The following is a 27,500-nucleotide window of genomic DNA, read 5'->3' on the forward strand; positions in this document are numbered from 1 at the left end:
ATATATATATATATAAATATATATATATACATGTATATATATACAAGTTTATATTATATATATATACATGTTTATATATATATATATATATATATACATGTATATATATATACAGTATATATATATATATATATATATATATATATATATATATATATATATATATATATATATATATATGTTGGAAGTAGGCCGTTAATAATGCATGCGTTGTTAAAGTCAACAGCTGAGATAGCATTATTCTGTTTATAGAATATCTTTTCAATGTTACGCACTAATGTGCGGTCGTCTGGATGCAGATTTCTGAGTAGAGTACTGAAGTTCATGGTGTTTTCCTCTAGACGTCTTTCGGCTCTAATTAGCCATCTTCAGGAGGTGTTGTCTGGTTGAATTGTTGACAGAGAATGACACACGATCAAACCGCGTCATTCTCTGTCAACAATTCAACCAGACAACACCTCCTGAAGATGGCTAATTAGAGCCGAAAGACGTCTAGAGGAAAACACCATGGACTTCAGTACTCTACTCAGAAATCTGCATCCAGACGACCGCACATTAGTGCGTAACATAGAAAATATATATATGTATGTATATACATATACACACATACCATACTGTTGATAGAGTGACACATTTTAGGATATGAAACAACCCTTAAATGCGTAGAATTTGGTTCTTAATGTACTTCTTGCTCGTATGCCATGTCAAAATGACGCGACCGGTCTGCGATCCGCCACGTGCGCCTTTTCACGCTACGCTGCGCTAGCAGTCACTGTTCCGTCCAGGGCGTTTAGGCAGGCAGGTAGGAGGTAGGTAGTGTGGTAGGTTCTGAGCATTCAGTCACGCATAACCTGCACTGATCGACACGTCAGACCACACAACTGTCTTGTGCCGCGTCATGCTCGGTCAGGTGCTGCTTACTCATGGAATGGAACTGGTAGGTCCAGCCAGGTTCTTCAAGGGTTTTAACCCTGGAATGTTGAGGCGTCACCTTGCTTAAAAAGGGCCTCCAAGTGATCTTTCCAGTATGTGTGGTGACTGCAAAAGTGTAATGTGTCGTCAGATTTCCCCCCCTACGAAGACTGCTTCCTAATAGGATGGCTGCTGAGGTCTTCTCATTTTCCAAGGAACTGTTTCGTTCTTAAATGCTTTTTCCAATTCATACCCGTACTCTCTTCAGACACCCAAACTGAAATAATTCCTACAGGACGTGGGCAGATGATCAATTTGGGAACACCATATTGTTAACAAATAAAAGCAAATGCTTTAAATTATGTAGTCACTCACTCATTCACACACACACACACACACACACACACACACACACACACACACACACACACTCACACTCGATGGCGCAGTGGTAGAGTTCGCGGCCGCCATTACGGCGGTCCGGGTTCGAATCCCGCCCCCAGGGTTGAAATAATGTCAGTATCGCTGCGCTGTGAGTCGTTTCTCAAACTCTCGTGGGTGGGGAGTTGGGTGTGTGTGCGTGTAAGATCACAGCATTACCCATAGATTGGTTATATATGAGCTCTGAGCTCTCTTCGGAGGGAGGGGGGAGGATAGCTGTGGATCACGAGTCGAACACGTGATCCAAGACCATGGTGAATCACATACACACACAAAGTCTACGGTAGGAAGACAAGGATGTTCCGACGGATGACTAAGCTGCTGACAATGGAAGGAAATTTGCCCGTTTCTTTCGTGAATTTTTAGAATCACCGCCCATCGTCTATCTCACGGACCACTTAGTAAGTAAATGGACACTTCAAGAGAAGAGCGGGGCGATGAATGGTCTCAACCTGTTAAGCCGGGTCCACACTTGTTGCATTTCCACGTATCGTATCATCTTTGCGTACCACCAAGTGATACGATACGGTGCAACAGGGTATTGTACCCACTTGTTGCATATCCGCCTGCTGTATACGGATACGCAAGAGTGGGTACAATACCCTGTTGCACCGTATCGTATCACTAGTGGTACGCAAAGATACGATACGATACGTGGAAATGCAACAAGTGTGGACCCGGCTTTAAACGTCACGTAGTCTATTGAACATACTCGTATATTTGGTTGGTAAAGAGCCCGGGGAAAGTGGGTTCATTGACTTCCTCCCCCTCCCTTCCTTCCTCACGCTTTTCCATCCCTTTTCTCTCTCTCACACACACACACAATCTCTTTTATCATTCTCTCTCTCCCTCTCTATCTATCTCTCATTCTCACCCCACTTCTTTCTCTCTCTCTCAAGTTTGTCGCCTGACCGACCACGTATCATGTCCCATGTGATCACTTTAAGGATTTTTTTTTTTTTTTTGGAGGGGGGGTTCCTTTTTTTTCCGAACAGCGCTCCAATTTTTTCATCGGTGGTATCTAACGACCTGCGTACAAAGTAGTCTCTTGTGCTCTTGGCGTTTAGTTGTTCACAAAACAAACGTAAAGCCAGGCAGGGCATGCATTCGGAACGGGAAGGAGATGATGGGGGATGGGGAAGGGGACGGGGGAAGGGAGGGACGTCGGAGGGGACGAGGAGAGACTAAGAAAGGTTGCCGAGATGTGAAAACGTACGTCAAAGTTGCCAATGAAAATCAAACAAAAGAAAGATGATGCAAAACCCTTTGTAAAATATATTTCTCAAACAAGAATATTCGGTAGCAGGAACTGGAAAACAAATGGATATCAAAATCGTGTTCAAGGAGAGAAGGAAACGGATCGCATAAAAGAAGGGCAGATGGTACGACAATAGGAGGATGAGGAGGGGTGCAGGAGGTGGAAATGCCGAAGACGAGGGGGATTGAAGACAAGAGGAAAACGGGCTGGACGAAATGCGGCAGGATGGCAGGATGGACTAGGTATGTGTGAAATGCAATAAGGAAATTCTCTTGCTCTCTCTCCATATAAGTATATGCATATATATATATATATATGTATAAATATATATATATATAAATATATATATATATATATCAGTATATATAAATATATACATTATATATACATAGGAAAGATCACTAATCTGCGACTGTGTAAAACTATATATATATATATATATATATATATATATATATATATATATGTGTGTGTGTGTGTGTGTGTGTGTGTGTGTGTGTGTGTGTGTGAGTGTGTGTGTCGTCGCCCTCTGTAGCCCTGATTTATGGATATGGCGCCTCGCTTCCTCCATTTATAATCTTCTGACTGGGTGAATTTGATATATCTTTTCTTCGATATATTTCTTTGGTTGATTCTTATACACAACGCACTTTGAAGTTCTTCAAAGGAATCCCCCGAAGGCACGTATACATACAAGATCCTGCCTGAGCTTTGCAGTGACGTCGTGATTTCCTTAGTCTAATGATTTCTAACTTTATATTTAAGATCCTACCCAAAGGGCGTGATCTTATATTTGTGAACAAATTTATTTTTCTCTACCCTTTCACCAATCAGACTCTTTGTTTCAAGTTTACTTGGAATAACATCGAAAGTCTACTTAATTCTTACTTAGGTTATAAATTAATGTTACATCACCAAAAGTAAATACACACTAGAGCTCCCGGACTCTTTACAAACAGCAGCTACCCCTTGGTCGTCCCGACCAACCCTTTTCTACCAGCCTCTTACAGGGCTCCGGCAAACTGCAATTCTCATGCTGGCAAGTGTTGGATTCTCTTTAATATCTTCATCCTTTTGATTATAATCAAGTATGTTAAGGCAGTGACAACTAAGGAGAAAAGAATAATTATGAAAAGACACATACCATAGTTATTATAAGAGTTGTTTATGCTGTTATTATAAGAGTTGTTTATGTTTGACCTCAAAGGTGGTGATTTTTCGGGAAAGGTAATGTTGTTATCTGTGAGGTATGTTTTATCGGTTATATGCTTTCATGGTGTTAGCAATAGTGGAGAGTTTCCCTACATGTATTTTACACTTGTCAGAAACTGAGATTGGACCTTCACCTGATTTTAATTTAGGATCATTTTACCCTATTTTCTACCAGCCTCTTACACACATACACACAGACACAGTATACACACACATACACACACACATATATATATATATTATATATATATATATATATATATGTATATGTATATATACCAGTGAATGGAATTTTCCTCTCTTTGTTGTCCCGAAACACGATGGTTCCTTCCGCCCGGTAGTAGACTTCAAGGAATTAAGCTATCCCAGATAGACATCCCATCCCTGTATTGCAAGACCTCTTACACTCCGTCGGTGAAAGCGACGTAGTGTTCACGACCTTGGACCTTATGTCGGGATATTTCCAGATTTCCCTTGCTCCGGACAGCGTTTCCCACCCTACAGGCTACTATCATTTCAAACGACTAGCCATGTCTCTCGTTTCAGCTCCTTTAGTGTTCACACGACTTATGCACACAGTCCTTGCATGTCTCATAAGCCAGTCTGTGTTTATGTACCTCGATGGTGTGATCATTGCTTCTAAATTGGTTAATGAACACTTACTCTTAACACTATCTTCTCGCGACTAGCAAAAGCAGGCCTCAAACTGAAGCGTTAGAAGTGTTCCTTCAGAAAGAAATACGCTTCTCAGGACATGTCCTTAACTCACAAGGAATATAAATCTCGTAGGACAAGGTCGAGGCAGTCATTGAGTTTCCACGCCCTACTTCTTTTGAACACATACATTCATTCCTTGGTCAATCAGAATTTTACAGCCGATACATTCCAGGTTACGCTGGTATAACAGCACCATTAACTTTGCTACTTAAGATGGACACCTCCTTCATTTGGACACCTGACCAAGAGAAAGTCTTTAATGACTTAAAGATAGCCTTAACCACGGCACCTGTCTTTGCTTTCCCAAACCACAAGCTTCCTTTCACAATATACAAAGATGCGTCCTACACCGGACTTGGCGCAATTCTCATGCAACAACACGACACAAAACTCAGGCCAATCGCCTATGCTAGCCGCACACTCAACAAACACGAACAAAATTACTTAATCACAGACATAGAAACATTAGCTGTGATACACGCCCTCAAACACTTCTACACAGACCATCAACCAATCTTACACCTCTTCAAAGGCAAGAATCTATCAGGAAAACTTGCTCGTTGGTTTCTCATGATACAGGAGTTCATGTCGACCTTTCATTTTGTTCATAGTAAAGTGAACTTAGTAGCAGACGCTCTCAGTCGCCACATCGCGACTATTACTCAAAATCCCATTTCAGTAACTCTTACGCAAGCGCACACAGTTGCAGCGCAAATTTCCGAGCCTCTATGGAAACGTGTTATATACTTTCTCGAATTTGCAAATCTCAACTGATACTGATAATTCCCATATATGTGTATTCTTATGTTTCAATACCTGTCCGGGGTTCGTCTTCAGGGATATACAGAGATTGGAAAGGGAATCAATATAAAGGGGCTTGTGTGTCACAATGGGAAAGGTCTCCCATGCGACCGCTACTCTCCAGAAAGTATATTCATCACCAGGTAGGACACCAGTTCACAAAATACCCACGCCATTAAAATAAATTACCAAAAAACAAGACAACGCACAAAAATCAAAATACGCGCCTAAGTTACTTAGCCTTCCAGTCACGCTAGAATACAAAACGTTTACCTAAAATCCCAGCTGAAACTAGCATGAATAAAAGAAAATTACATTGGTAACAGCAAATATATCAACACAAACTACAGGAATACAATACTCAGAAACAGGACATCAGTTAAGGGACTCAGCAAAACATAACATACCTTAGAATCAGTATAACAAACACAGGGATTACCTGAATACTACTAGGGTACTAAGCCAAATACAAATATAATAGAAATAAAAATGAACATTATATATATATATATATATATATATATATATATATATACATATATATACATATATATATATACATAAACATATATATGCAGGAAAAACACAGGTAAATAAGAAACAGTCCAAACGTTTTCGTCTATTTAAGACATCACCAAGGGAATACAGTAAGGGAGATACAGAGACAGTATATATACTACAGAAGTAAAAATATTGTAAGGAACATGGAGAGATGAATCACACAAGCCAGAGAAAATTACCCAAAGTCCTCAGGTCACAGATGGACCAAATGTCCAGGCAGGATAACATCCAACAATTTTCTTTGAAATTAAATTATCAAGCCTGTACATACCTTGCTTAGATTGATATTTTGATCAAAAATTTGTTTAATGTGGCTTGATTCAATTATGCTTCTTTCAATAAAGGAATTACAAGAGGTTATTTTACAGCCATTTTTCCAGTAAATTACATGATTTTGGTCCCTCACACTGTATTTGTGTTCATTAATTCTTGTTTGTGTATCTTTCCCAGTTTGTCCAATGTAAATTTTTTGGCACTGCAGGCAAGGAATGGTGTACATGCAACCTTTAGTGTTATGTGGATAATTTTCATTTAGGATATATATTTTTTTAAATATCCTAATTAATTTTTTTTAATTAGGATATTTTTTAAAACAAAATCCCCCAGCTAATGTATTGAAGCACAATATCCCCCTAAAAAACAAAAATATGGACCACGTCCCGAATTTTTTTTTTTCTTAGGCGGACAATGCGCTTAGATACACTAGCTGGGGGATTTGATCTTCTCGTTTATTAATTGATAATCATGCCCTCGTTCTCCTTTCTATGTGTTTGTTGATTTATTCAATTGCACTATTTTGGTCTCTTCTGTTTTATATCTATTCCTTTATATTTGTATCTATTGATTATATATATATATATATAGACTCTGACAAGTTGACGTAAATGGAGTGAGAAACACAAGAGTGAGTTTTTTCCTGACTAGTTTCGCAGGAATACTTTTTCCTTTGAAAAAGCATAACTGATATATATATATATATATATATATATATATATATATATATATATAGAGAGAGAGAGAAGAGAAGAGAGAGAGAGAGAGAGAGAGAGAGAGAGAGAGAGAGAGAGAGAGAGAGAGAGAGAGAGAGAGAGAGAGAGAGAGAGAGAGAGAGAGAGAGAGAGAGAGAGAGAGAGAGAGAGAGGAACATACGGAGGAAGTCTTTGAAAAATTGTCTCCAATGTGCCAAAGTGAGAGTTGACATTACATAAGTCACCAAAGAGGAACGAACGGAGCCCCGTATGCCATGCACGGCAGCAGTGTGGACGTGAAAAATATCATTTTCGTATATTTTTGTCATAAATCTAATCGGACTTACCTTCCAGTGTTAGTGTTTAAAAACAAAATTGTTGTTGATCATTGGAAACGTGAGACAATGAATGACGAGAGAGAATCAACGAATAAAATACATATTCAACTTTGTTACAAACGGAAGAGGAAAACTCTGGAGTGTGTTGTTAAAGAGAAATCTTATCAGTTGAAAAATACAGCTGCACCGTGTAAAACCCACGGAAGGGATGTGTGAGCGGCAAAAAGGAAAGGACGTTGGGAGGAGGGGGGGGGAGGAATATGACACTAGGAGACGGTTGAGGGTTCTAGGTGAAATGGAAGTTCTCAACCGTGTAGTTGGTCATATATCCTGCAAGAGGGGGGGGAGAAAATTTGTGGAGATTGGAAGTAAAGAAGGAAGGAATGATGGAAGTAAGGATGGAAGGAAGAAAGGAGGTAAGGGAAGAAAGGAGGTAAGGGACGTAAGGAAGGAAGGAAAGAAGTAAGGAAGGAAGGAAGGAAGGGATGGAGAAAGGCAGAAAGGGTCGTAAGGAAGGAAGGAAGAGACGGCGAAAGGAAGAAAGGGACATACGGAAGGAAGGAAGGAAGGAAGTAAAGAAGGAAGTAAGGAAGGAAGTAAGGAAGGAAGGAAAGAAGGAAGATACAGTGAAAGGAAGAAAGGGACATATAAGGAAGTAAGGAATGAAGAAAGTAAGGAATGAAGGAAGGAAAGAAGGAAGGAAGGAAGGAAGGAAGGAAGGAAAGAAGGAAGTAAGGAAGGAATAAATGAAGGAAGGAAAAGCGTTCGCTCGTGGAAGGTTTTCATGCATCGAGGAAAAAGCAGAAAAGCAATGTGCTGGTGGAAATGGCGCGCGTCGGTCGAATACAGCAGCGCTTCAGGAGGGGTTGACCACACTCCGACGGGGAGGCTAGTGAATCACGCTGAAGAGAAAAAGGAAGAGGAGGAGGAGGAGGAGGAGGAGGAGGAGGAGGAGGAGGAGGAGGAGGAGGAGGAGGAGGAGGAGGAGGAGGAGGAGGAGGAGGTGGAGGGGAGAGGAAGTGTGGGGAGCGGAGCAAAGAGGAGGGAAGGAGAGGGGAGGGTTGGGGAGGGAAGGAGAGGGGAGGGTTGGAGAGGGTTGGGGAGGGAAGGAGAAGAAAGGAGGAAGGGAGAAGGAAAGAAGAAGAGGAGCAGGAGAAGAAGGAAGAGAAGTGGAAGTGGAGGAGGAGTAATAGGAGGAATGCGATGAGGAGTCAAATGGGGATAAGGGACAGCAAGAGGAGAAGGGGTGGAAAAGGTGAAGGAGGAGGAAGGAGAAGGAGGAGACGAAAAACAAATAGGGGAGGAGGAGGAGAAAAAGGAAAAAGAGGAGGAAGAGTTGGAGAAGAAGCAGAAGCATAATGATGATAATGAGGAGGAGGAGGAGGAGGAGTAAAAGAGGAATAAGTGAAGCAGGAGGAAGAGGTGGAGGAAGAGCGGGAAAGAAGGAGTAAAAGAGGAACAAGCGAAGCAGGAAGATGGAGAGAAAGTGAAGGAAGAGGTGGAGGAGCTGAAGAAGGAATGGGAGAAAGAGGAGGAGGAAGAGGGGGAGAAGGAGGAGGAAGAGTAGGATGAGCAGGAAGAAGAGGAAGAAGAGGAGGAGGAGGAGGAGGAAAAATATCTAATGAATCTTAAACGCCCAGCCACACAAACACAGACACGAAAACATATCTAGCAAAACAGAATGGGTCATGCTTGCCTTAGTCTACCAAATGGCTCTTACTGCCATTGGAGACAAGCTGCTATAACATACATGCGAGCGAAAGGCCAGTCTAAGAGCCTCGGCCTACGGGCCACCGCGACTTCATCGAAGCGACCTTGATTTTGAAAAACAAATGGGCAGGAGAGAAGGGTTAAAGAAAAACAAACATTTACAGACAGACATCTCATGGGGAGACTAAAACTACAACAGAGGTCAAAACACGCCAGCACAACACAAAAAGGGTTGTAGTGTGAGAGCGTGTACTGACCCAAGTCGCCTGGCTCTTATATACCTTCGGCAGCGTGGACGAGGTCGTCGTCTGGGCAGACGGCAACGGCGGAGTCTCCTTGTGGGGCGACGGGGGCTGAGAGGACGAGGCCCGGCGACTCCCGACCCAGCCCCCTCCGCCACCGCCTTGGCTCCCTTCGGTGGGAGGCCAGACGAGCGGCGTGCAGTTGGTACTGCTGCTGTCCAGATCCGGTGTCTCGGTCGGAACCCATCGTGTGTGGACGTCGTCGGGCTCCTGCACCCAGAACCCACGGGAGTGCTGAGGTCGCGGGCTGCCCGCCGGGCCGTAGGGAGCCTCCTTCACCCGTGGACTGCCACTGGGGAACCCTGGCGACTCTCTAAACATGGGACTGCTACTGCAGGAGTCTCCCTTGGTCCTCAGGTTGTCCATGGATCCTCGCGAATTGAGGGCGGCGGGCGAGGGCGTGCTGTGAAAGGCGCCGGCGCTCATGCTCGTGCACAGGTTCGGGATGCTCGTGCTGCTGCAGGTACGCCGGCGGTTCCTTAGGCTGTTGGAGGAGCTGCCATTGTGGCTGTCCGCATAGTGGTGGTTGTCCAGGGCGCCACTTCCGTTGTGCGACGACGTGGGAGATGTGGCAGGTTGGTACTGTGGCGTACTCTCCCGGATCCAACCGCCGTTAGGATCACGAGACCAGCCCCGTTTCTTCTCCTCAACCTCCTTCATCCAGTTCTTTCCACTTCCTCCATTATTTCCGACACCTCCTCCACCTCCGCCCCCTCCTCCACCACCCCCACCACCACCACCATTCCGTCCGTTCCAGTTGGGATACATCAACATAAGCCCAAACTATGGGGCGTGTGGACAGAAGTCATTCAGTGTCTTAAACGTCCACCTGCAATACCTCCTCGCATCACCTAATAATCTCCTGCAAGGAGGCTCAGTCGAACTCACGCACTCACGAACGGCACCGCGGCACACTCACTCACCGGAGACAGACATGTTTCCCTTGTCTGCACCTTGCGAACATGGTCGTTATTCGCATCAACGATACTCGGGATTTGGTCAGGCGTTTACTGGTTATCACATACACACACACAAACACACAGGGCCAACAACATTCCATCGAACCGAGTCTAAACGGTGGCCCACCCCTGGGTGGCTGTTTTCCTGCACTTGCACCAGCAGAACAATGCTGCTGCCATCACCACTACCAACCAGCGGGGCATTACTGATTCGCCCTTCAATAACGTAATGGCACTGCAGGGGGGGAGGGGGAAGGGGAGGGAGGGGGCCTTCCCTGCCAGCGAGAGAGCGAACGAAAGATCTTCGTTCCTCCCTACGGCGCACAAAGGGCCCTTTACCACCTCCCTTCGCCCGGAGCACACACAATCGCCAAGAAAGCCCCCGTCAACGCTAGGCCTGGTAGGATCCTGCCTGGAGTCCTCGAAATCCCTGCTATACAAGAGCGAGAGAGAGAGCAACGAGGAGGAGGGAGGAGGGCGGCGCGATGCGACGCAAGTCTTCGACACCAACGAGCCAACACTACTATGATCAAGGCTGCTGCTGCGGATGGCTGTTGCCTCTCGCCGTTCTCGAGCCGAGGCGAGGAGCCTTTGCCCGCCAAGTACGGGTGTACACTCCTGCCAACTCCGTCTGCCTCCGGCATACCTTCCTTTTTATTTACTCTCACTTCTTCCCTGGTTCCCATATTCCTTCAAACCTTTTCCTAGATCGAAGATTAAGAAGTCTGTCACATAGTACTTCTTGTATACGAAATCAATGGATGTCTTTTCCCACCGTGGAATTCGGTTTTTAATTCGACAATCGGCAACTACTTCCTTCTAAGCCAAGGTGTCGAAGCTGGCCAACGACCGTCAACTACATCGACCAAGTCTAAGAAACAGGCATAATCTCGAATTGGCATCAGTCTACAACAGCCTAGATAGCACCAGTACCATATGCCCATAGTAAAGGAAGCAATGGTTACAAACAAAACAAAGCACCCGCGAAATTACGTGAGCTTTTTCCTCGCCTCTTGCCGTTTTCTTTGACGACCACAGGTGAGTGTTTACATTTTCTCTTACTCGGTCTTGGAACCTCGGGGCTATATAGGAACGAAACACGTTTCAGACCCTCACTGTTGGCTGGTTGTACTTCTCTTCAAACCAAATGTACACTTAAGTACAGTACTCTCATTCGCTTGTCTCTTCCTCGTTTACTAGCTGTAGTCGTTGAAAAAGACCAAGTCATTCAACTATCTCTTCCTTCAAAAATCACAATCAAACCGCGTTTCACAACATTCCTGCAATGTTCTTCATTCATTCATTCATTCACCAACACTCCAAAACTATCCAAGACACCTTCCCTTCATTCTATCCTTAAATCCATCCCCTTTCGTCTTTGTCTTCTCGATTTTTCTCTATTCATTTTGTATTATTCTTTAATCTCTGTATTTTTCCCTCTCCCTCTCCCTCCCTTTCCCTTATCTCTTTCTGTGTCTACCCAACTCCCGTCCCTACTGCCCGTCTCCGCCCCCCTCTCTCTTTTCTGTGTGTGTGTGTGTGTGTGTGTGTGTGTGTGTGTGTGTGTGTGTGTGTGTGTGTGTGTGTGTGTGTGTGTGTGTGTGTGTTGTGTGTGTGTGTGCACGTGTGTGTGTGTGTGTGTGTGTGTGTGTGTGTGTGTGTGTGTGTGTGTGTGTGTGTGTGTGTGTGTGTGTGTGTGTGTGTGTGTGTGTGTGTGTGTGTGCGCGGATTTGTATACCTGAAGTGTACATGGGATCCAAAGCCATAATATTTCGTCCCTTCTCCCCTACTTCGTTTCAGTGTTTATTTTTAACTCGCAAATGCTCTGAGAGAATGTGACCTACATGTGAGACTGTTCGTGATTTTGTTTGGGTATATGGGTATCTGTGTGTTGCTATTGTGTGTTCTGTATACATTATTTATCAATTACCTTAGTATGCGCGCGTGTGTAATTTTGTAAAGGCGTGTTGGCCCTTTCCGAGCGTTTGTACCGCATCTACTCCTGTTTGTACTTTCTAATAATTTCTATGCATTAAAATTCTTCTAGGATTCTTACCTAGACTGTGCCCCTACAAATTTTAGTGGATGATTTCCCAAGGATCTATCATCCTATTTTGAACAAAAAATCCTTGACACCTATCTTATTTTCTCTCAAGTTTTAGATTATGTCTAATTCTCTTCGGTGACAGCTTTATTTATTTTTCTATGATTTTTCTAACCATTGAGATTTGACTTACTGAGTAATCCATTTTGAAACCCTAATGTATTCTAGGATGTACCTTGTGTAACGAGAGATTTGCGCCTTTGCTATGTTCCATTCGGTGGAGCCAAATGTCAATTTAATGTTAGTCTACCTCGAATGTGCTCCTTGATGTTGGTTATTCATTTGTATCGAACTTTTAAATGAATGTAGGCTCTTGCGCGCGCGCGCGTGTGTGTGTGCGTGTGTATGCGTGCGTGCATGGGTTCGGCAGGACGGACATGAGTTATAGAGGAAAAATCGCAGCGAGTAACCGCACACATGAAATCTCCCCTTCCTCGCCGTCGTCTTCCTGTTGATAAGAAGCGCTCGAGGGATAACGATAACGATAACCAAGGGGAGGGACGCACTTGGCTTTGACAGTGATTATATTAACGACGATTGCTGCCACCGATCAGAATGATTATGGCTATAATCACCGCAAACACATCCAGAATCCCAATTAAGGTAAGAGCCACCGAAACAATGGACAGAAAGTTATCTTTACTTCCCACGTTCTGCGACAGTACACCCTGCCATGGCCAGGTCTACGGTCACAGCCCTCACCTCTTCCAGATGATTTCATTCAGATGGAAATCGATTGCCCCTTATTCAGGCCTAGGTCAGGACCTCATGTTCCCTCCTTATTTCATTTCTGCCTTCTTTGCCTCTCCATTTATATACGTGTGCATGATTTGCCTATGTGTGTGTGTGTGTGTGTGTGTGTGTGTGTGTGTGTGTGTGTGTGTGTGTGTGTGTGTGTGTGTGCGTGTGTATGTGTGTGTGTCTTTAGTTGTATGTGCACGACTGTGGGTGGGTGTACCTGCACATGCGTCCACTATCTCCTTCCATGTGTTAATGACCCTTGGGAAGGCACCCTCAAATGTGAATCAGTTTTATCTCATATTTCATCCCATAAATCCGTATCACCGTCGGGATCCCTAGGGCAGCATCGTTTCCATGACAACCTGGACGGTCTCGGCAATTAACCTTCTCGCTACGGTGACGTGCTCTACAGATTTTATTCAAATTAAAACTAAATGAATTCATCACTCAGTCAGGAAAAGGAGGCAGCGAGACCATAATCTAATCTAAAGGAGCAAATAACAGTAGTGTACCTATATATATATATATATATATATATATATATATATATATATATATATATATATATATATATATATATATATATATCTTGATGGCGTAGTTGGAAATTCACTGTCACACTTGTCATGAGGATACCCGGTTCGAGTCCTGGGTAGTACCACATTTCAATTCCAAGCATGCTGGCCTTTGATGGCTTAGAATTAAAGTGCATTGTGTTTGTTGTTCAAATGCATATTATATAAATATACATATATATTATATTATATATATATACATATATATACATATATATATACATTTATACATATATATATACATATATATATAAATATATATATACATGTATATATATACATATACATATAAATATGTATATATATGCATATATATACATATATATATACATATATATATATATATATATATATATATATATATATATGTTTGTATACCACGGGAGTAAATTTTCTCTTAGGCAGGCTTGGTTAAAAGCAACTGCAAATTCAGCGCTGATCAATTTCTTCTTCAAAGTTTCCAACTTCCTGAAGGTATCCTTTATAGCAAGGGGTAAAAGAAAGAGTAGATTTCCTATTCCGGTCATTATTGGTTTGACGTTTCGACTCTGCCTGAGTCATTATCAAAAGACAAAGATGGAACAAATGCATGGATTTATACAATACAAAAATGCAGAAATACAGCGTGTGATTGGCTGGAAGGATGACCTTTTCTCGTCCCCTCATGGTTCAGAGGGCGGGACAGTTTTCCACGTACGCTCATTGGCTAGCTTGTCCGTTCTCTCGAGCCTTGCTACTCCGAGGCTTTAGCGAGATGTTTTCCGTCCTGCCTCGGATGACGACAGTGTTCTGTCGAAGGACGTCACCTGTGAGATGCTGTCCATGTTTCTCCAGGAAGTGACGTTTGGGACCTCCTTGAGTCAGATGATAGTTCAGGCGCCTGGAGAGTTTGGTAGTAGTCAACCCTATGTAAGCATCATAGGGCGTACAGTCCCTATTTGGGCAAGAAAATTTCAAGAAAAAAAAATCATGCCCAAATAGGGACTGTACGCCCTATGATGCTTACATAGTAGGCCGTCTCTGAATTCCCACCAAGACACCCCTATACTCCCAAGTGCCTTTCAGGAGAGGCAAGCCCCGAGGCAGGACGGACAACATCACACTACAGATCAGCAGCAAACAAGGGCAGATCTTTCAATGGAAATTTTGATCAAGTGGGATTAAGACTCTGAAGCTATTCTGCAGAGAATTGTGACAGGTGATGAAACATGGCTTTACCAGTACGATACCCAGGACAAAATTCAATCAAATCAGAGGCTGCTCCGGGGTGGAAGTGGACCAGTCAAAGCAAAATCTGAGCGTTCAAGAGGAAAGGTCATGGCCACTGTCTTCTAGGAAGTAGAAGAGATTTTGCTGGTTGACTTCCTCGAGAACAAGAAAACAATTACATCTACTTATTATGAATGCGTTTTGAGAAAACTGTCCAAAAAAAGTCTTGGAAAAATACCCTGGAAACCTGCATCAACGCGTCCTCTTCACCACGACAATGCACGCGCTCACGGTGCTCGGCAGACAAGAGCTGTGCTACTTGAATTTCGATGGGAAATCATCCGACATCCCCCTTACAGCCGCGATTTAGCCCCATTCGACTTCTTTTTGTTTCAAACATAAAAAAAAATAATAATGGAAAGGTACCAATTTTCCATCAGTTGAAGATGTAAAAAGAGCTGCTCTGACATGGTTCAGATCACATGATCCTCAGTTCTACTCAGACGGACTTAAAGGCTGGGATCAACGTTTGCAGAAGTGTATTGACCTTAATGGAACATTTGATAAATAAACATCATAATTGGAAGAAAAAAAATTCATACTGTCCTTTTTCCACGAACTTTTTGAAGCACCCTTTTACGTATATATGCTTACCTATATATGCGTACACATATGCATACATATATGTATACATATATACATACATACAAATATATATACATATACATATACATACATATATATATATATACATACATATATATATATATATATATACATACATATATATATACATACATATATATATATATACATACATATATATATACATACATATATATATATACATATATATATATATTTATATATATATATATATATATATATATATATATATATATATATACAGTGCTGTATGTGTAATAAAACCAATTGGAAAATAAAATGAAAGGTGACCGAACATTTTCGTCTATTTAAGGCATTTTCAAAGGTCTGCGATCGACGAAAACGTTCGGTCACCTTTCATTTTATTTTCCAAGTGGTTTGATTACACATTTTGTGAATCACGTGTTTTTGTGATTTATTCGCATATATTCGTATATACGTATACATACATATACATATATATATATATATATATATATATATATATATATGTGTATATGTATATGTGTATATGTATGTATATATATGTATACATGTACATATATATATATATATATATATTACATATATAACATATATATACATACATAAATATTTATATATATATGAATATATGTATATGTATATATATTTGTATATATATACATATATATATATATAGCATATATATATGTATACACATATATGTATATATATATGTATATATATACTATATATATACATATATATATATATATATATATACATATATATATATATGTATATATATATAATGTATATATATATGTATATATATGTATATGTTTATGTATATATATATGTATATATATGTATATATATGCATATATATATATGTATATATTAATATACATATATATATCTATATATATGTATATGTTTATGTATATATATATATATATGTATATATATATATATATGTTTATGTATATATATGTATATATATATGTATATATATGCATATAATATGTGTATATATATATATATATATATATATATATATATTTATATATACCTATATATATATATGTATATTTTTATGTATATGTATATGTATATATGTATATATATGTATATATATGTATATACATGCATATATATATATGTATATATATATATATATATATATATATATATATATATATATATATATATATATATATATATATATATATATAACATAAGAATGAAGGAGACTGCAAGAGACCATAAGACCAACACTCGGTTCTGCCGACTGCCAGCTTGATATGCTCACAGGGATCAAAGCCTTCATTGGCACCATTAGCTGGCATAATGATATCAATCACTCTTATCTTGTACGTCGTTGACAGATCGTCCGTGTCCGCTGGAAAATATTCGTGTGGGAATCGCAGGTTTTTTTCTTTCATCCTACCGCACGGTAGACTGACTGAATGATTATCTGGTTCGCTGGCTAACTGACTGACTGGCTGGCTGAATAGCTGACTGAATGAATGAGGTGATACAGGAAATGTTTTATGAGGGTACAAGCTAAAGAGTAAATGTCATTCTTCTTTGAGTTAAGATTAATCTTCAATCATTACAAAATGTTTCGTTATTCTGGTCCACAAGGATCCCACTGAAGTATCTAAAGTAGTGACTACACAAAACCTTTGCAGTTAACCCCATATGGGAACTGACTGACTTTCCTAATCGTCTCCTCGTTCACCTTGTAATCTGAACGATGGAGAATAACCGACTATACACATCTGTTTTGTCATTACTTGAGGTGACCTATCATTGAAATATTTCTGAAAAAAATAAGTATTATTTTTGATAATGATACTTTAATGATAATAGTTGCCTTTAGTTTCACTGATTTGAAATCCACATATCCATTGTGGCTGGCAAAGGTCCTCACACCCTCCCATAGACCTCTCTGGGAGCTGTTATTTGTTTAATCGTTGCGACTAATGACGGTTCCAAAAAATCTTATAATTTTGTTCTGCTTTCTCTTTTTTATGTGATGACCGTTCACTTGGACCATTTTGAAGATGTGGGCCCATGGGAACTGCTACCATGAAGGAGGAGAAAGAGATGTTCTTTTTCTTCCTCTTCTTCTTCTTCATTTTCTTTATAATTTTGTTCTTCCTCCTCTTCTTCCTCTTCTTCTTCTTCTTCTTTGTGTGGAGGAAACTCATCTTTTCGCATCACATTCATTGCTTACTCTCATCTGAGGAGGAAAAGGTACGAGCCTAATTAGGATTATCTGTGATCAGCTTTTTATTTATGTCAACTTCTGTTCAAGTTGCTGTGGAAGTCCGAGTGATCTGGGCGGTTTTGATTTTGCCATTGCACAAAGGGAAAATATTCTCGTCCCTTTCGCATAAATCAAGTACTTTGACACAGCTCTAACGAGTGAAACAGAGTACCAATAATAATAAAGGCTTCGTCCCCACAGTGCGTTTCCTTCGAAATAAAATAGTTATAAATGTACGAAATTATGGCTTTTCATACCTCTACAGCTTTGTGCAAATGTAATAGTTTCAAGCAAAATAAGAGTAGTAGTTTTATAGTTGTTGTTATGGTGGTGATGGTGATGATGATGCTGATGATGGTGGTGATGGCGATAGTGGTGGTGATAGCAACGGCGGTGTTGTTGTTGTTGGTGGTGGTGGTACCAACGGTGGCCGTGGCAGCAGTGGTGGTGGTGGTAATGGTGGTGGCATCATTGGTGGTAGAGGTGGTGATTGTAATCATGGTGATGGTAGTGGTGGTGATGGTAGTTGTTGTATTGGTAGCGGTGGTAATGGTGACGATACCTGTGGTGGTTCAAAAAAGGAGATGGATATGGCAATGGCGATGATGATAGCAGTGATGTTGTGGTGTTCAAGACGTGGTGACAGAAATTGTGACGATAGTGGTGATGGTAATCATGGTGATATTAGAATTGGTGGTAAAAAGAACCGGAGTAGAAGTATCAGCCATACCAGAGGTGGAAAATTAATGACGGGAACCGCTTCCTGAGACATGGGCTTTAGTGCCTCCCTGCCAAGCTCAGTTACGCTCCTCCCCTTCCTCCTTCTGAGCACACAGGGTTCTCCAAGTAGTTGGGCAACGCGCCTTCACTAATATTCCCATCCCATTTGTTGCGAGTTGTCTCCCACGCGACGCGACGCGTCGACTAAAAACATTTCTTCGTTTCTCCCCGGTTAACTCCGTTTTTGTAACTCGACGGCGTCGTCGTCGGCGTCGGCGCTGGTCCCCTCGTAAATCTCTCCTGTATAAACTCCCTTACAGGAAGAATGAATACAGTTTGTCTCCATCTCGAAAGCTACACATTATTTCACTTACCTCAACAGACATCACGTCCATGCTCATGGACTCTTTCTTTATTCTTCCTTATTTCTGTTTCCTCGCTATTTCACTCGCGCCAAGACTTTCGCCTTCCCCAACCATTTCTTCTTAAGAATTCGCCTCGACATGTTGGTGGTTTGACCCTCAAGTCTTGGCAATTAATATCTTATGGAGAATAAATCTTTCATGTCTGACTTGATGCCATAGGGATTTCTTGGGATTTACGCAAGGTGAAAGTTGTTCATTGTTTTTTTCTTCTTCTTCCCCGGAGGCGGAGGAGTCACGAGGGTTGCGTTTACTTAATCCCCGCCTTCCTTCTTCCAACCTCATTTCTTTTTAACCCACTCCCTGCTGACTAGAATATATTGTCTTTCCTTAGTAATCATGTATACACACACATACACACACACACACATATATATATATATATATATATATACATATATATATATATATATATATATATATGTATATATATACATGTGTATATATATATATATATATATATATACATGTGTGTGTGTGTGTGTGTGTGTGTGTGTGTGTGTGTGTGTGTGTGTGTGTGTGTGTGTGTGTGTGTGTGTATGTGTGTGTGTGTGTGTGTGTATGTGTGTGTGCGTGTATGTGTATGTGTGTGTGTGTGTGTGTGTGTGTGTGTGTGTGTGTGTGTGTGTGTGTGTGTGTGTGTGTGTGTGTGTGTGTGTGTGTGTGTGTGTGTGTGTGTTTTACCTAGTTGCATTTACCTAGTTGTATTTTGCGGGAAGGGGAGCTACGCTCGTGGTGTCCCGCCTTTGTATCTCGCAGTGTCTAGTTTGCTTTTAAACTCATGAATGTTTTTGGCGCACACTATTTCCTTGTCCAGTTTGTTCCAAGTGTCTACCACTCTACTGTATGTGGAAAACTACTTTTCTTCAGATCTCTTCTGTAGCTATGTTTTTTTATTTTCATTCCATGTCCTCTTGTGCTTCTCCTGTGTGTGTGTGTATGTGTGCGTGTGCATACATATTTATACATACACACACACACACACACGCGCGCGCGCGCGCGCACACGCACACACAAAAGACAGGTTTAAATGGGCGGACTATGCTATGCTGAAATAACTAAAACCAGCGTCACAATGGATGATGAATTTTCGTCAGATATGAATTTGAATGAACGACCAAAAAAACATTTCGCTTATACTACAATATCCTCTGATTATTTTCTTGTAACATCAAAAGTATTTTTTGACATTACTACAGAATATTACATTCAAAGTTCTATCAAGTTGAAAGTTTCCTAAACAACTGCCACAAAGCTGCCTCTACTTCGGGGAGCGCTTTGCATCGAGAACAAAACCTATAAAGTATCCACTGTGGTGCCGCAGTTAAAAACCTAAAAAGCCTTTGACAGCTCGACTGTTTATAGAACTTCCCCGTTGCCAGCCACCACCAAGTCTCAAAGTGACCCTTCTTCGTAAAAACGCAGACTTTGACTCTGTTTCCTCATTAGTCCCCCTCCGTGCCGAGTGAACACTATCCTTTTACTCTGCCGTAAGGATATTTCATTCAAATGTGTCGCATCCCATCAGTAACGATGTGGTTAGAACAGTTTAGATTAGCTTCTTCCGTGCTAGGTGATACCATCCCTTATATCATGCAGTTGTGCGCTATCCCGTCGTTTGAGGAAATATTTCTATTACACCCAATCAGGGAGCGCTTCCGATAGTCTGCGGTCGACGACGCCCTTGTATTGACTTTTCAATTGATTACTAACCCTGAACACTAACTTATGGTCATGATCAATTCAGGTACTAAAAAAGCTTTCCATCGCAGATCTCGAGCCCTTGGACCAGTCCAATTAAGGAGTACGGTTTGGTCAGTTTCCTTATAAGGTAAGTGAAACGCCGGAGCCACACGATGACCACGAATCACCTATGAAGATGGTCTCGCTTGAGCGGACTGGCCTCCTGCCCATAAAACTCCCTTCCGCGATCTTCCGCATTATCATCATCACGGGAGATGTTGTGGGTGGCGAGTTTTATGTTCCTCCACAAGTGCACAAAAACCGGTGATACAGTACGACGTCAAGAGTATAACGCATAAGAAACTGATTATAAGGAATACATTCGTGAAAAGGAAATTGGAAACTACATATCAAATTTCTTTGGCCATTCACAAATTTTGTAAAGACACCTGCGGCAATCAATAAAGTGGCCAGACTTTAAGATGAAGTTAGAACAATGCACTATAATCAGAGGCAGAGATGCAACAAACATAAGCCCAAGTGTCCGTTGTTCTGTAGTTTCTAATAGCCAAAAAATAAATGAATGTACTTTAACAATGGGGGCACTTTCTACCGAAGCTTAGTGTTGATCTGTACCATCGTGAATGGCTCTTCAACAAGTAGTGCCACCCATAACAAACCTCGTTGTGCAGCTCTTTTTTATACATATGAGTTCGACCATCAAATTTTTTTTACCCTACCGACCTTGATAAAAAATTTTACTAGTGTGTTGGAAATAATAAATGTAATATTAATTTAAAATAAATTGGATATTAAAAAATGAGCGCAGCCAATAAGTGATTTTCACATTTCGATGAATTTGACCTTGCTGTAATGTTGCTAACAAATAAGGAATCTAAGAAAATCTGCTACAATCAATACCTCGCCCCCGGACCCCGATCGGGAAGAAGTAACAAAGCACGGTTATCCAGGCAGCGAACGAGGCCAAATGGCGATGCTATAAGGAGCAAAATCATGTGTATTTCTGTATACCAGTCATTGTTGTTTTAATTAGATGTTTACAGTCTGACTATAAACCACTATCGAAGGCTAAGCGGGATGTGTGACGGAAAAGGGACTGTTTTGCAACTTGTCTCCGAATGCTTGCCGAAGCAGGAGAGCCTCAATTCGCGCCAGAGATGATCCAGCAATGAGACGGACGTTGGTTACTGTACAAACAGCAACGCAAAATTCATCATAATTGATCTGAACGTGGAATACAGTGGAGGATTTTCTTCTCAATACATTCCTTTGATGTTAAATCATTGTGTGACGGAATTCAATGGGTCGAGTGTACTTCCCCAGTAACATGAAAATTTAGGAAAACCTGCATAATACTGATATACGAAGGAAACATTGCTGAGAGTTTACATTCTGACAACAGTTGTCTAGTCTTCCTTTCATTCCTGTTGAGAAGCTGGGTTGCATCGTGGAGGTCTCTTGAAAACGTGCCCTGGGTATTAGAAACAGCAAGTTAACATGACCAGTTGTGTCTGACGTTTTCATACGAGATTAGACAACTTACATTACTGTACATAAATGTATATACACGCATACGTGCGCGCACACAAATACACCTTCATACATTATTTCTTATAACTCCCACTGTGGAAATGGAGACCTATAATATATGAAGGACTCTATTAACATCCTTTCGTTTGAAGAAAAAACCCTAATCAAAACTGCATTTGCAATTTCGAGCCTTGAACCCCCCCCCCCACACACACACACCTACTTCGCAAATGCACATATCCACGTGCAGAACAGAACAACGCAGTGTATGCACGGGCAGATAAAGTGATGCGTGGGCAGCGCCATGAATATTCATGGAGTATAATAATTCGAGATGAGTTACAACATCGACTTAAACCAGAAGTGCATAAAGGTAATTAGCATCATACAGGGTTGCTTTGCTGACTGGCAGCCCGCCTATCTCGCTCTGCTCTATCCCTGAAGAGCGTGCTCGCCCGCCTACCCACCTGCCCGCTTGCCCTTCCTTGTCCCGGCGACCATCAGCGGGCAACGGCCGGACTGTAGCACCCGTGAGGCCAGTGGGGCCCGGCGGTAGCCTAGTCGGCCTGCAAGTGCGCGTGTGAATGCACACACGCACTCGCAGGTTTGCACAAAACACATGCTAAGACCTCCCTCCCTTCCACACACACATATTGTCAGTAAGGCATGTCGACTACAGTGATATCAACTTCTGCATGATAGTAATGAGTATTCTATCGCGTAGACAGTGAATAGGATGAACTTCCTGAAGAGGTGCATGCTTATGGTCCACTTTTCGAAGTGTACTACAGGCAGTTTTAAGATTCAGTTGGGTACAATCCTATAAAGTATGTTGTCATTTCTCTCAGCTGATTAATCTATTTGTCTAGTGAATTGCTCCCTGCTTATATATTGTCTATCTATTTATTCATGTACTATTCTAATTCCGGCCTCGGTATAGAACCAAAAAATCTATCGGTACAGTCCATGCTCGCAGTATAAACATCTCATCTGGTTACAGACCAAGAGGTCTCCAAATGCTCTGTCCACCCATGGTACCCACAACAAGCGTCACTGGATGCAGCTAGACAAGGACCAATAAGTTGCTTTCGGAGCGTTAAACTTGGTCAAACATCCACATTCCGTCGCGTCGGAGGAGCAGCCATGATGATTCCATCGTCGTCGTCACGCGCGAACCGTCACGTGTACAAATAATACGGACAAACACCTGTGACGCCAAGGCACACACACACACACACATACACACAAACCACACACGCCCGCTTATGTGGACACGTGCACGATGACGGGGCAGGGCTGAAGCCAAGCACAACCAAGGTCTTGAACGCAAGGCCTGGATTCAAGCTGGTCAAAAGGCAGAACAACGTGCATTCGCCCGGTATTAGAGAAACGCTGCGACACAAGCAAATCCTATCTTATCTTTAAGATCAGCAATTTAGCGGCAGCCCAGTCACATTTACATGGACAGTAAACGATTTATGCATTAGAGACAGACGATAAAATCGCAGTTTGGTAAGTCCTATCTCCCTCATCACTAAGAGATTTCGGAGCGAGTTTCGCTTTCCTTGGGCACACCGAGGGGCGCACACTTCTCCCAAGCCTTTCCCTTCACCTTCCCTTTTCGATTACAAAATATCTTCCCACTAGGATATTAGGTGATACACCCATATTCCCACGAAGAGCATCTACCAGAGCATCACCATTGTGTTTTCCCAGGCGGGTTTCCTTTTACAGGTCTATTGGTAGAGGAAAGATTCATCCTTGCATGTGCTTGGAAAAAAAAAAAAGTTTTCGAAAAAGTAGACAAACATGTAGATATATGAATATATAAATAGATATATTAATAAATAAATAAATAAATGGATAGATAAATAAACGAATAAATAAAGTTATTAATTAACAAGTAAATAAATAAATGAATAAAGATAAATGAATATACAGGTAAATATATATAAAAAAATATATATATATATATAAATAGATGAATGAATAAATAGATGAATAAACGAATAGATAAATGAATAAATGAATACATAAACACATACACATATACAAACGTTCTGAAAAATTCGGATACGTTTTTTTCAGTTACGATTAATACATTTTTTAACGTTTCTCCCTTTGCAGGGATTCTTTCTTCGGTGAACTGTTTCTTCCCTTTCTCTATTTATCCCATGCCATACATTATTATTATTATTATTATTATTATTATTATTATTATTATTATTATTATTATTATTATTATTATTATTATCATCATCATCTCGTTTCTTCTCTTGAAACTGCTATTTTCAATTTGCCTTCTCATTCTTGGCACGTTTTTTCTTGTGTATTTCTTTTGTTTTTTCTAGTTTCCCTTCAATATGTTTATCTAAAGAAATTCCTTTATAAAAATTTATTTCCCGTAGTTGTATCTGCCTTGCCTGCATGATTCATCTCTTGGTTCTCTACTTTCTACTGTCATTTATATTTCAAACACTACTTGATTATTTTTTTCCTATGAAACACGTGTTTCAAAGAATTATTTTCACCATTTTTTTGGGGGGGGGAGGAGGCAAATTTATTTTCGCTGAATCGAGTCATTTATTTGGCCCACTGAATCATTACGTTGTTATTAGGGACCAATGGCGATTACTTGCAAATGGTCCTACAATATGGATATCAGAAAGAATTATCTCCCTACAAAACCCATTAATTCCTTCACCTCCATTTCAAATCATGGAATGGGTTGACTTTTGGTCACCAGGCCGGGCCTAGGATCTTTATCAATTTCAATTATATTTCCCCTACCTGTTCACGTCAGGAGAACTGACAGCCGCCGGCGAATGCTTCTATCCTCCGAATGTACTATATCACGGTGACGTAGGTACTATACCATACTTAGTAACATAACATACATAGACGATTTATTTTTTTTCTAGAGAGATCTTTAGGAAGGCCCGAGGACCGTTGTCACTCATTGTGGGGTTGCGGGTCTCCAGCCATTGAAATTCATGGCAACAATTTTATTACTGAATCTTCATTTCCACTGCTCTTGATTCTCAATAAAAACATTCTTTAGGGTCACAATATAATATTTTGCAATGATTTTCCACAGGCCTTGTTTGACCACACCTCTTGATATTCCTCATTCCATATCCTTTTATAAATATATTATATATATATATATATATATATATATATATATATATTATATATATATATATATATATATATATTATATATATATATATATAATATATATATATACATATATATATACATATATATATATATATATATACATATATATATACATATATATATATACATACATATATACTGTATATATATATATATATATATATATATATATATATATGCAACCGCGAAATGTTTTACTTTTCTCCCTGGTTACTACCTTCATACCTATTGTCTCATCTCCACCTTCTTCCTAATTTCCTCATTATAGGACATCTATATTATATCACTGTTCACCGTTATCATCGCTCCTTCTCACTCTTTCTTTCCTACCACTTCTTCAGTGTCTGTATTTCCATCCCCCATTTGGATATCAATGTTTTCAATTTCTATTATTATACCGTGTGCGTTAGGATAGATGCTGAGGACATATTAGCATAAATCATTAGCATAAACATCTTTCCGAAATCCCTTAGTCCGTACTTTGTGCTTCTTCCATTTGGTACCCAAGTTTCTGGTCTATAAATCTTCAATCAGATTCTGCTTTCTTTTGCCCATTCGTTGGTACTTTTTACCTAAGCCCTTTTGACCACACCGATTAATTTTGCTTTTTATCCCTCGGTTGCATCTTTCTGGTCCAAACATCTGCGCATCCTTTAATGCTAACCTCCATGTTCATGTCATCATCTCATTCATCGTAACTTGCGACCTGAAATTAGAATGTGGTGGCTGTGCCTCTCCCGTCTCATATCTACCTAACCTAACTACTTCTTTAATCTCTTCTTATGTACCAGTCACCGTACATAATTACACTAATTCACTATTGCCTAACGCGATCCCAAGAGCTGACTTCCAACCCTCACTTCCCTTCATGACCGAGACCTTCAAGACTGCTGCCAAGTGAAACCATCATGATTTAGGCCAACAACGCGCGAAAACTCCGTCAAAAAGTCACCTTCGCATTCGAATGGGTCAACTTTTATGGTTTAACTGGGCTCCCGTCTCAAGCCTTGAGAGCAGCACGAGAGGAACACAGACATCGGGGCCTGACAAGATATGGGGAGTAAAAGAGTTAATGAGGGTACGGGAAATGTGAAAGTGGAGGGAGGGAAAAAGATAGTGAGTGAGTGAGTGAGTGAGTAAGGGAGGGAGAGAGAGAAAGAAAGAAAAAGAGAGAGAGAGAGAGAGAGAGAGAGAGAGAGAGAGAGAGAGAGAGAGAGAGAGAGAGAGAGAGAGAGAGAGAGAGAGAGAGAGAGAGAGAGAGAAATATGGAGACAAAGGAAGAAAGAGATAAATATAGAGACAAAGATATAGATACAGAGACATAAATATAGAGATAGAGAGATAGGCACAAGATACAGAGACAGATAGACAGAGAGATAAAGAGATAACAAGAGGATAAAGACAGAGAGAAGAGGAATAAGAGTAAGAGTAAGAGGAGGAGTAGAAGAAGGAGTAGAAGAAGAAGAAGAAGAAGAAGAAGAAGAAGAGAAGAAGAGAGGTAGGAAAGAAAAAGGAAAGAAGGAAAGAGGAAGAAGGAAAGAAGAAAAAAGAAAGAAGAAGGAAAGAAGAAGAAGAAAGAGAAGGAAAGAAGAAGAGAAGAAGCGAAGATGAAGAGAAGAAGAAGGAAAGAAGAAGAAAAGAAGGAAAGAAAAAAAAAGGAATAAAAATAAGATGAAGAAAAGAAGCGAAGATGAAGAGAAGAAGAAGGAAAGAAGAAGAAAAGAAGGAAAGAAAAAAAAAGGAATAAAAATAAGATGAAGAAAAGAAGAAGAAAAGGAGAAGAAAAAAAGAAAAGGTGAAGAGAAGAAGATGTAAAGAAGATGAAGAAAAAAAAGACGATGAAAAGGAAAAAAGAAGAAAAAAGAATAGGAAAAAGATAATAAAAAGAACAAAAAAGAAGAAAAAAGAATAGGAAAAAAATAATAAAAAAGAACAAAAAAGAAGAAAACATTAAAGAAGAAAATAAGAAAAAAGAAAATAAAAATAAAAAATAAAAGAAGATAAAATAGAAAAAGAAGAAAATGTTATGAAAAAAGAAGAAAAAGAGAGAGAGAGAGAGAAACGAAACAAAAATAATATTGAAATGTGAGCGTCATCCCTTAGCTAAGCAGTTAAGAAATATACGACTAAGAGTGATCAGGAAACAGGACTTAACAGGGTGGAACACGCAGAGTCAAAGAAATGAGGCCTGAGAGAAGACGACACATGTAGAGGGAAGAAGAGAGTGGGGG

The 27,500-nt window shown here is 40.4% G+C and overlaps 1 protein-coding gene across 7 annotated transcripts in view; it reads right to left on the minus strand.

Annotated features, from left to right (window-relative positions):
• Nucleotides 1-27,500, minus strand: part of LOC143030265 (NAD(+) hydrolase sarm1-like) — a 722,505-nt gene that overhangs the window by 410,408 nt on the left and 284,597 nt on the right. For 2 of the 7 annotated variants that reach the window (XR_012967128.1, XM_076197044.1), the window contains exon 1: nt 9,176-9,927. The exons of 1 other annotated variant lie outside the window; for it this stretch is intronic. Coding sequence is in view for 4 of the 6 variants with exons in the window: in XM_076197044.1 (XP_076053159.1) it covers nt 9,176-9,880 (705 nt within the window). In the remaining 2 variants the exon portion in view is untranslated. Of the gene's footprint in view, nt 1-9,175; nt 9,928-27,500 lie in introns of those variants that run through there. 4 more of the 7 variants (XM_076194346.1, XM_076193652.1, XR_012967083.1 and 1 more) reach the window with 3 other exon arrangements.

The sequence above is a fragment of the Oratosquilla oratoria genome, chromosome 1, assembly GCF_046742065.1.
Source record: "Oratosquilla oratoria isolate Oo_2021 chromosome 1, ASM4674206v1, whole genome shotgun sequence".
Classification (NCBI taxonomy): Eukaryota; Metazoa; Arthropoda; class Malacostraca; order Stomatopoda; family Squillidae; genus Oratosquilla; species Oratosquilla oratoria.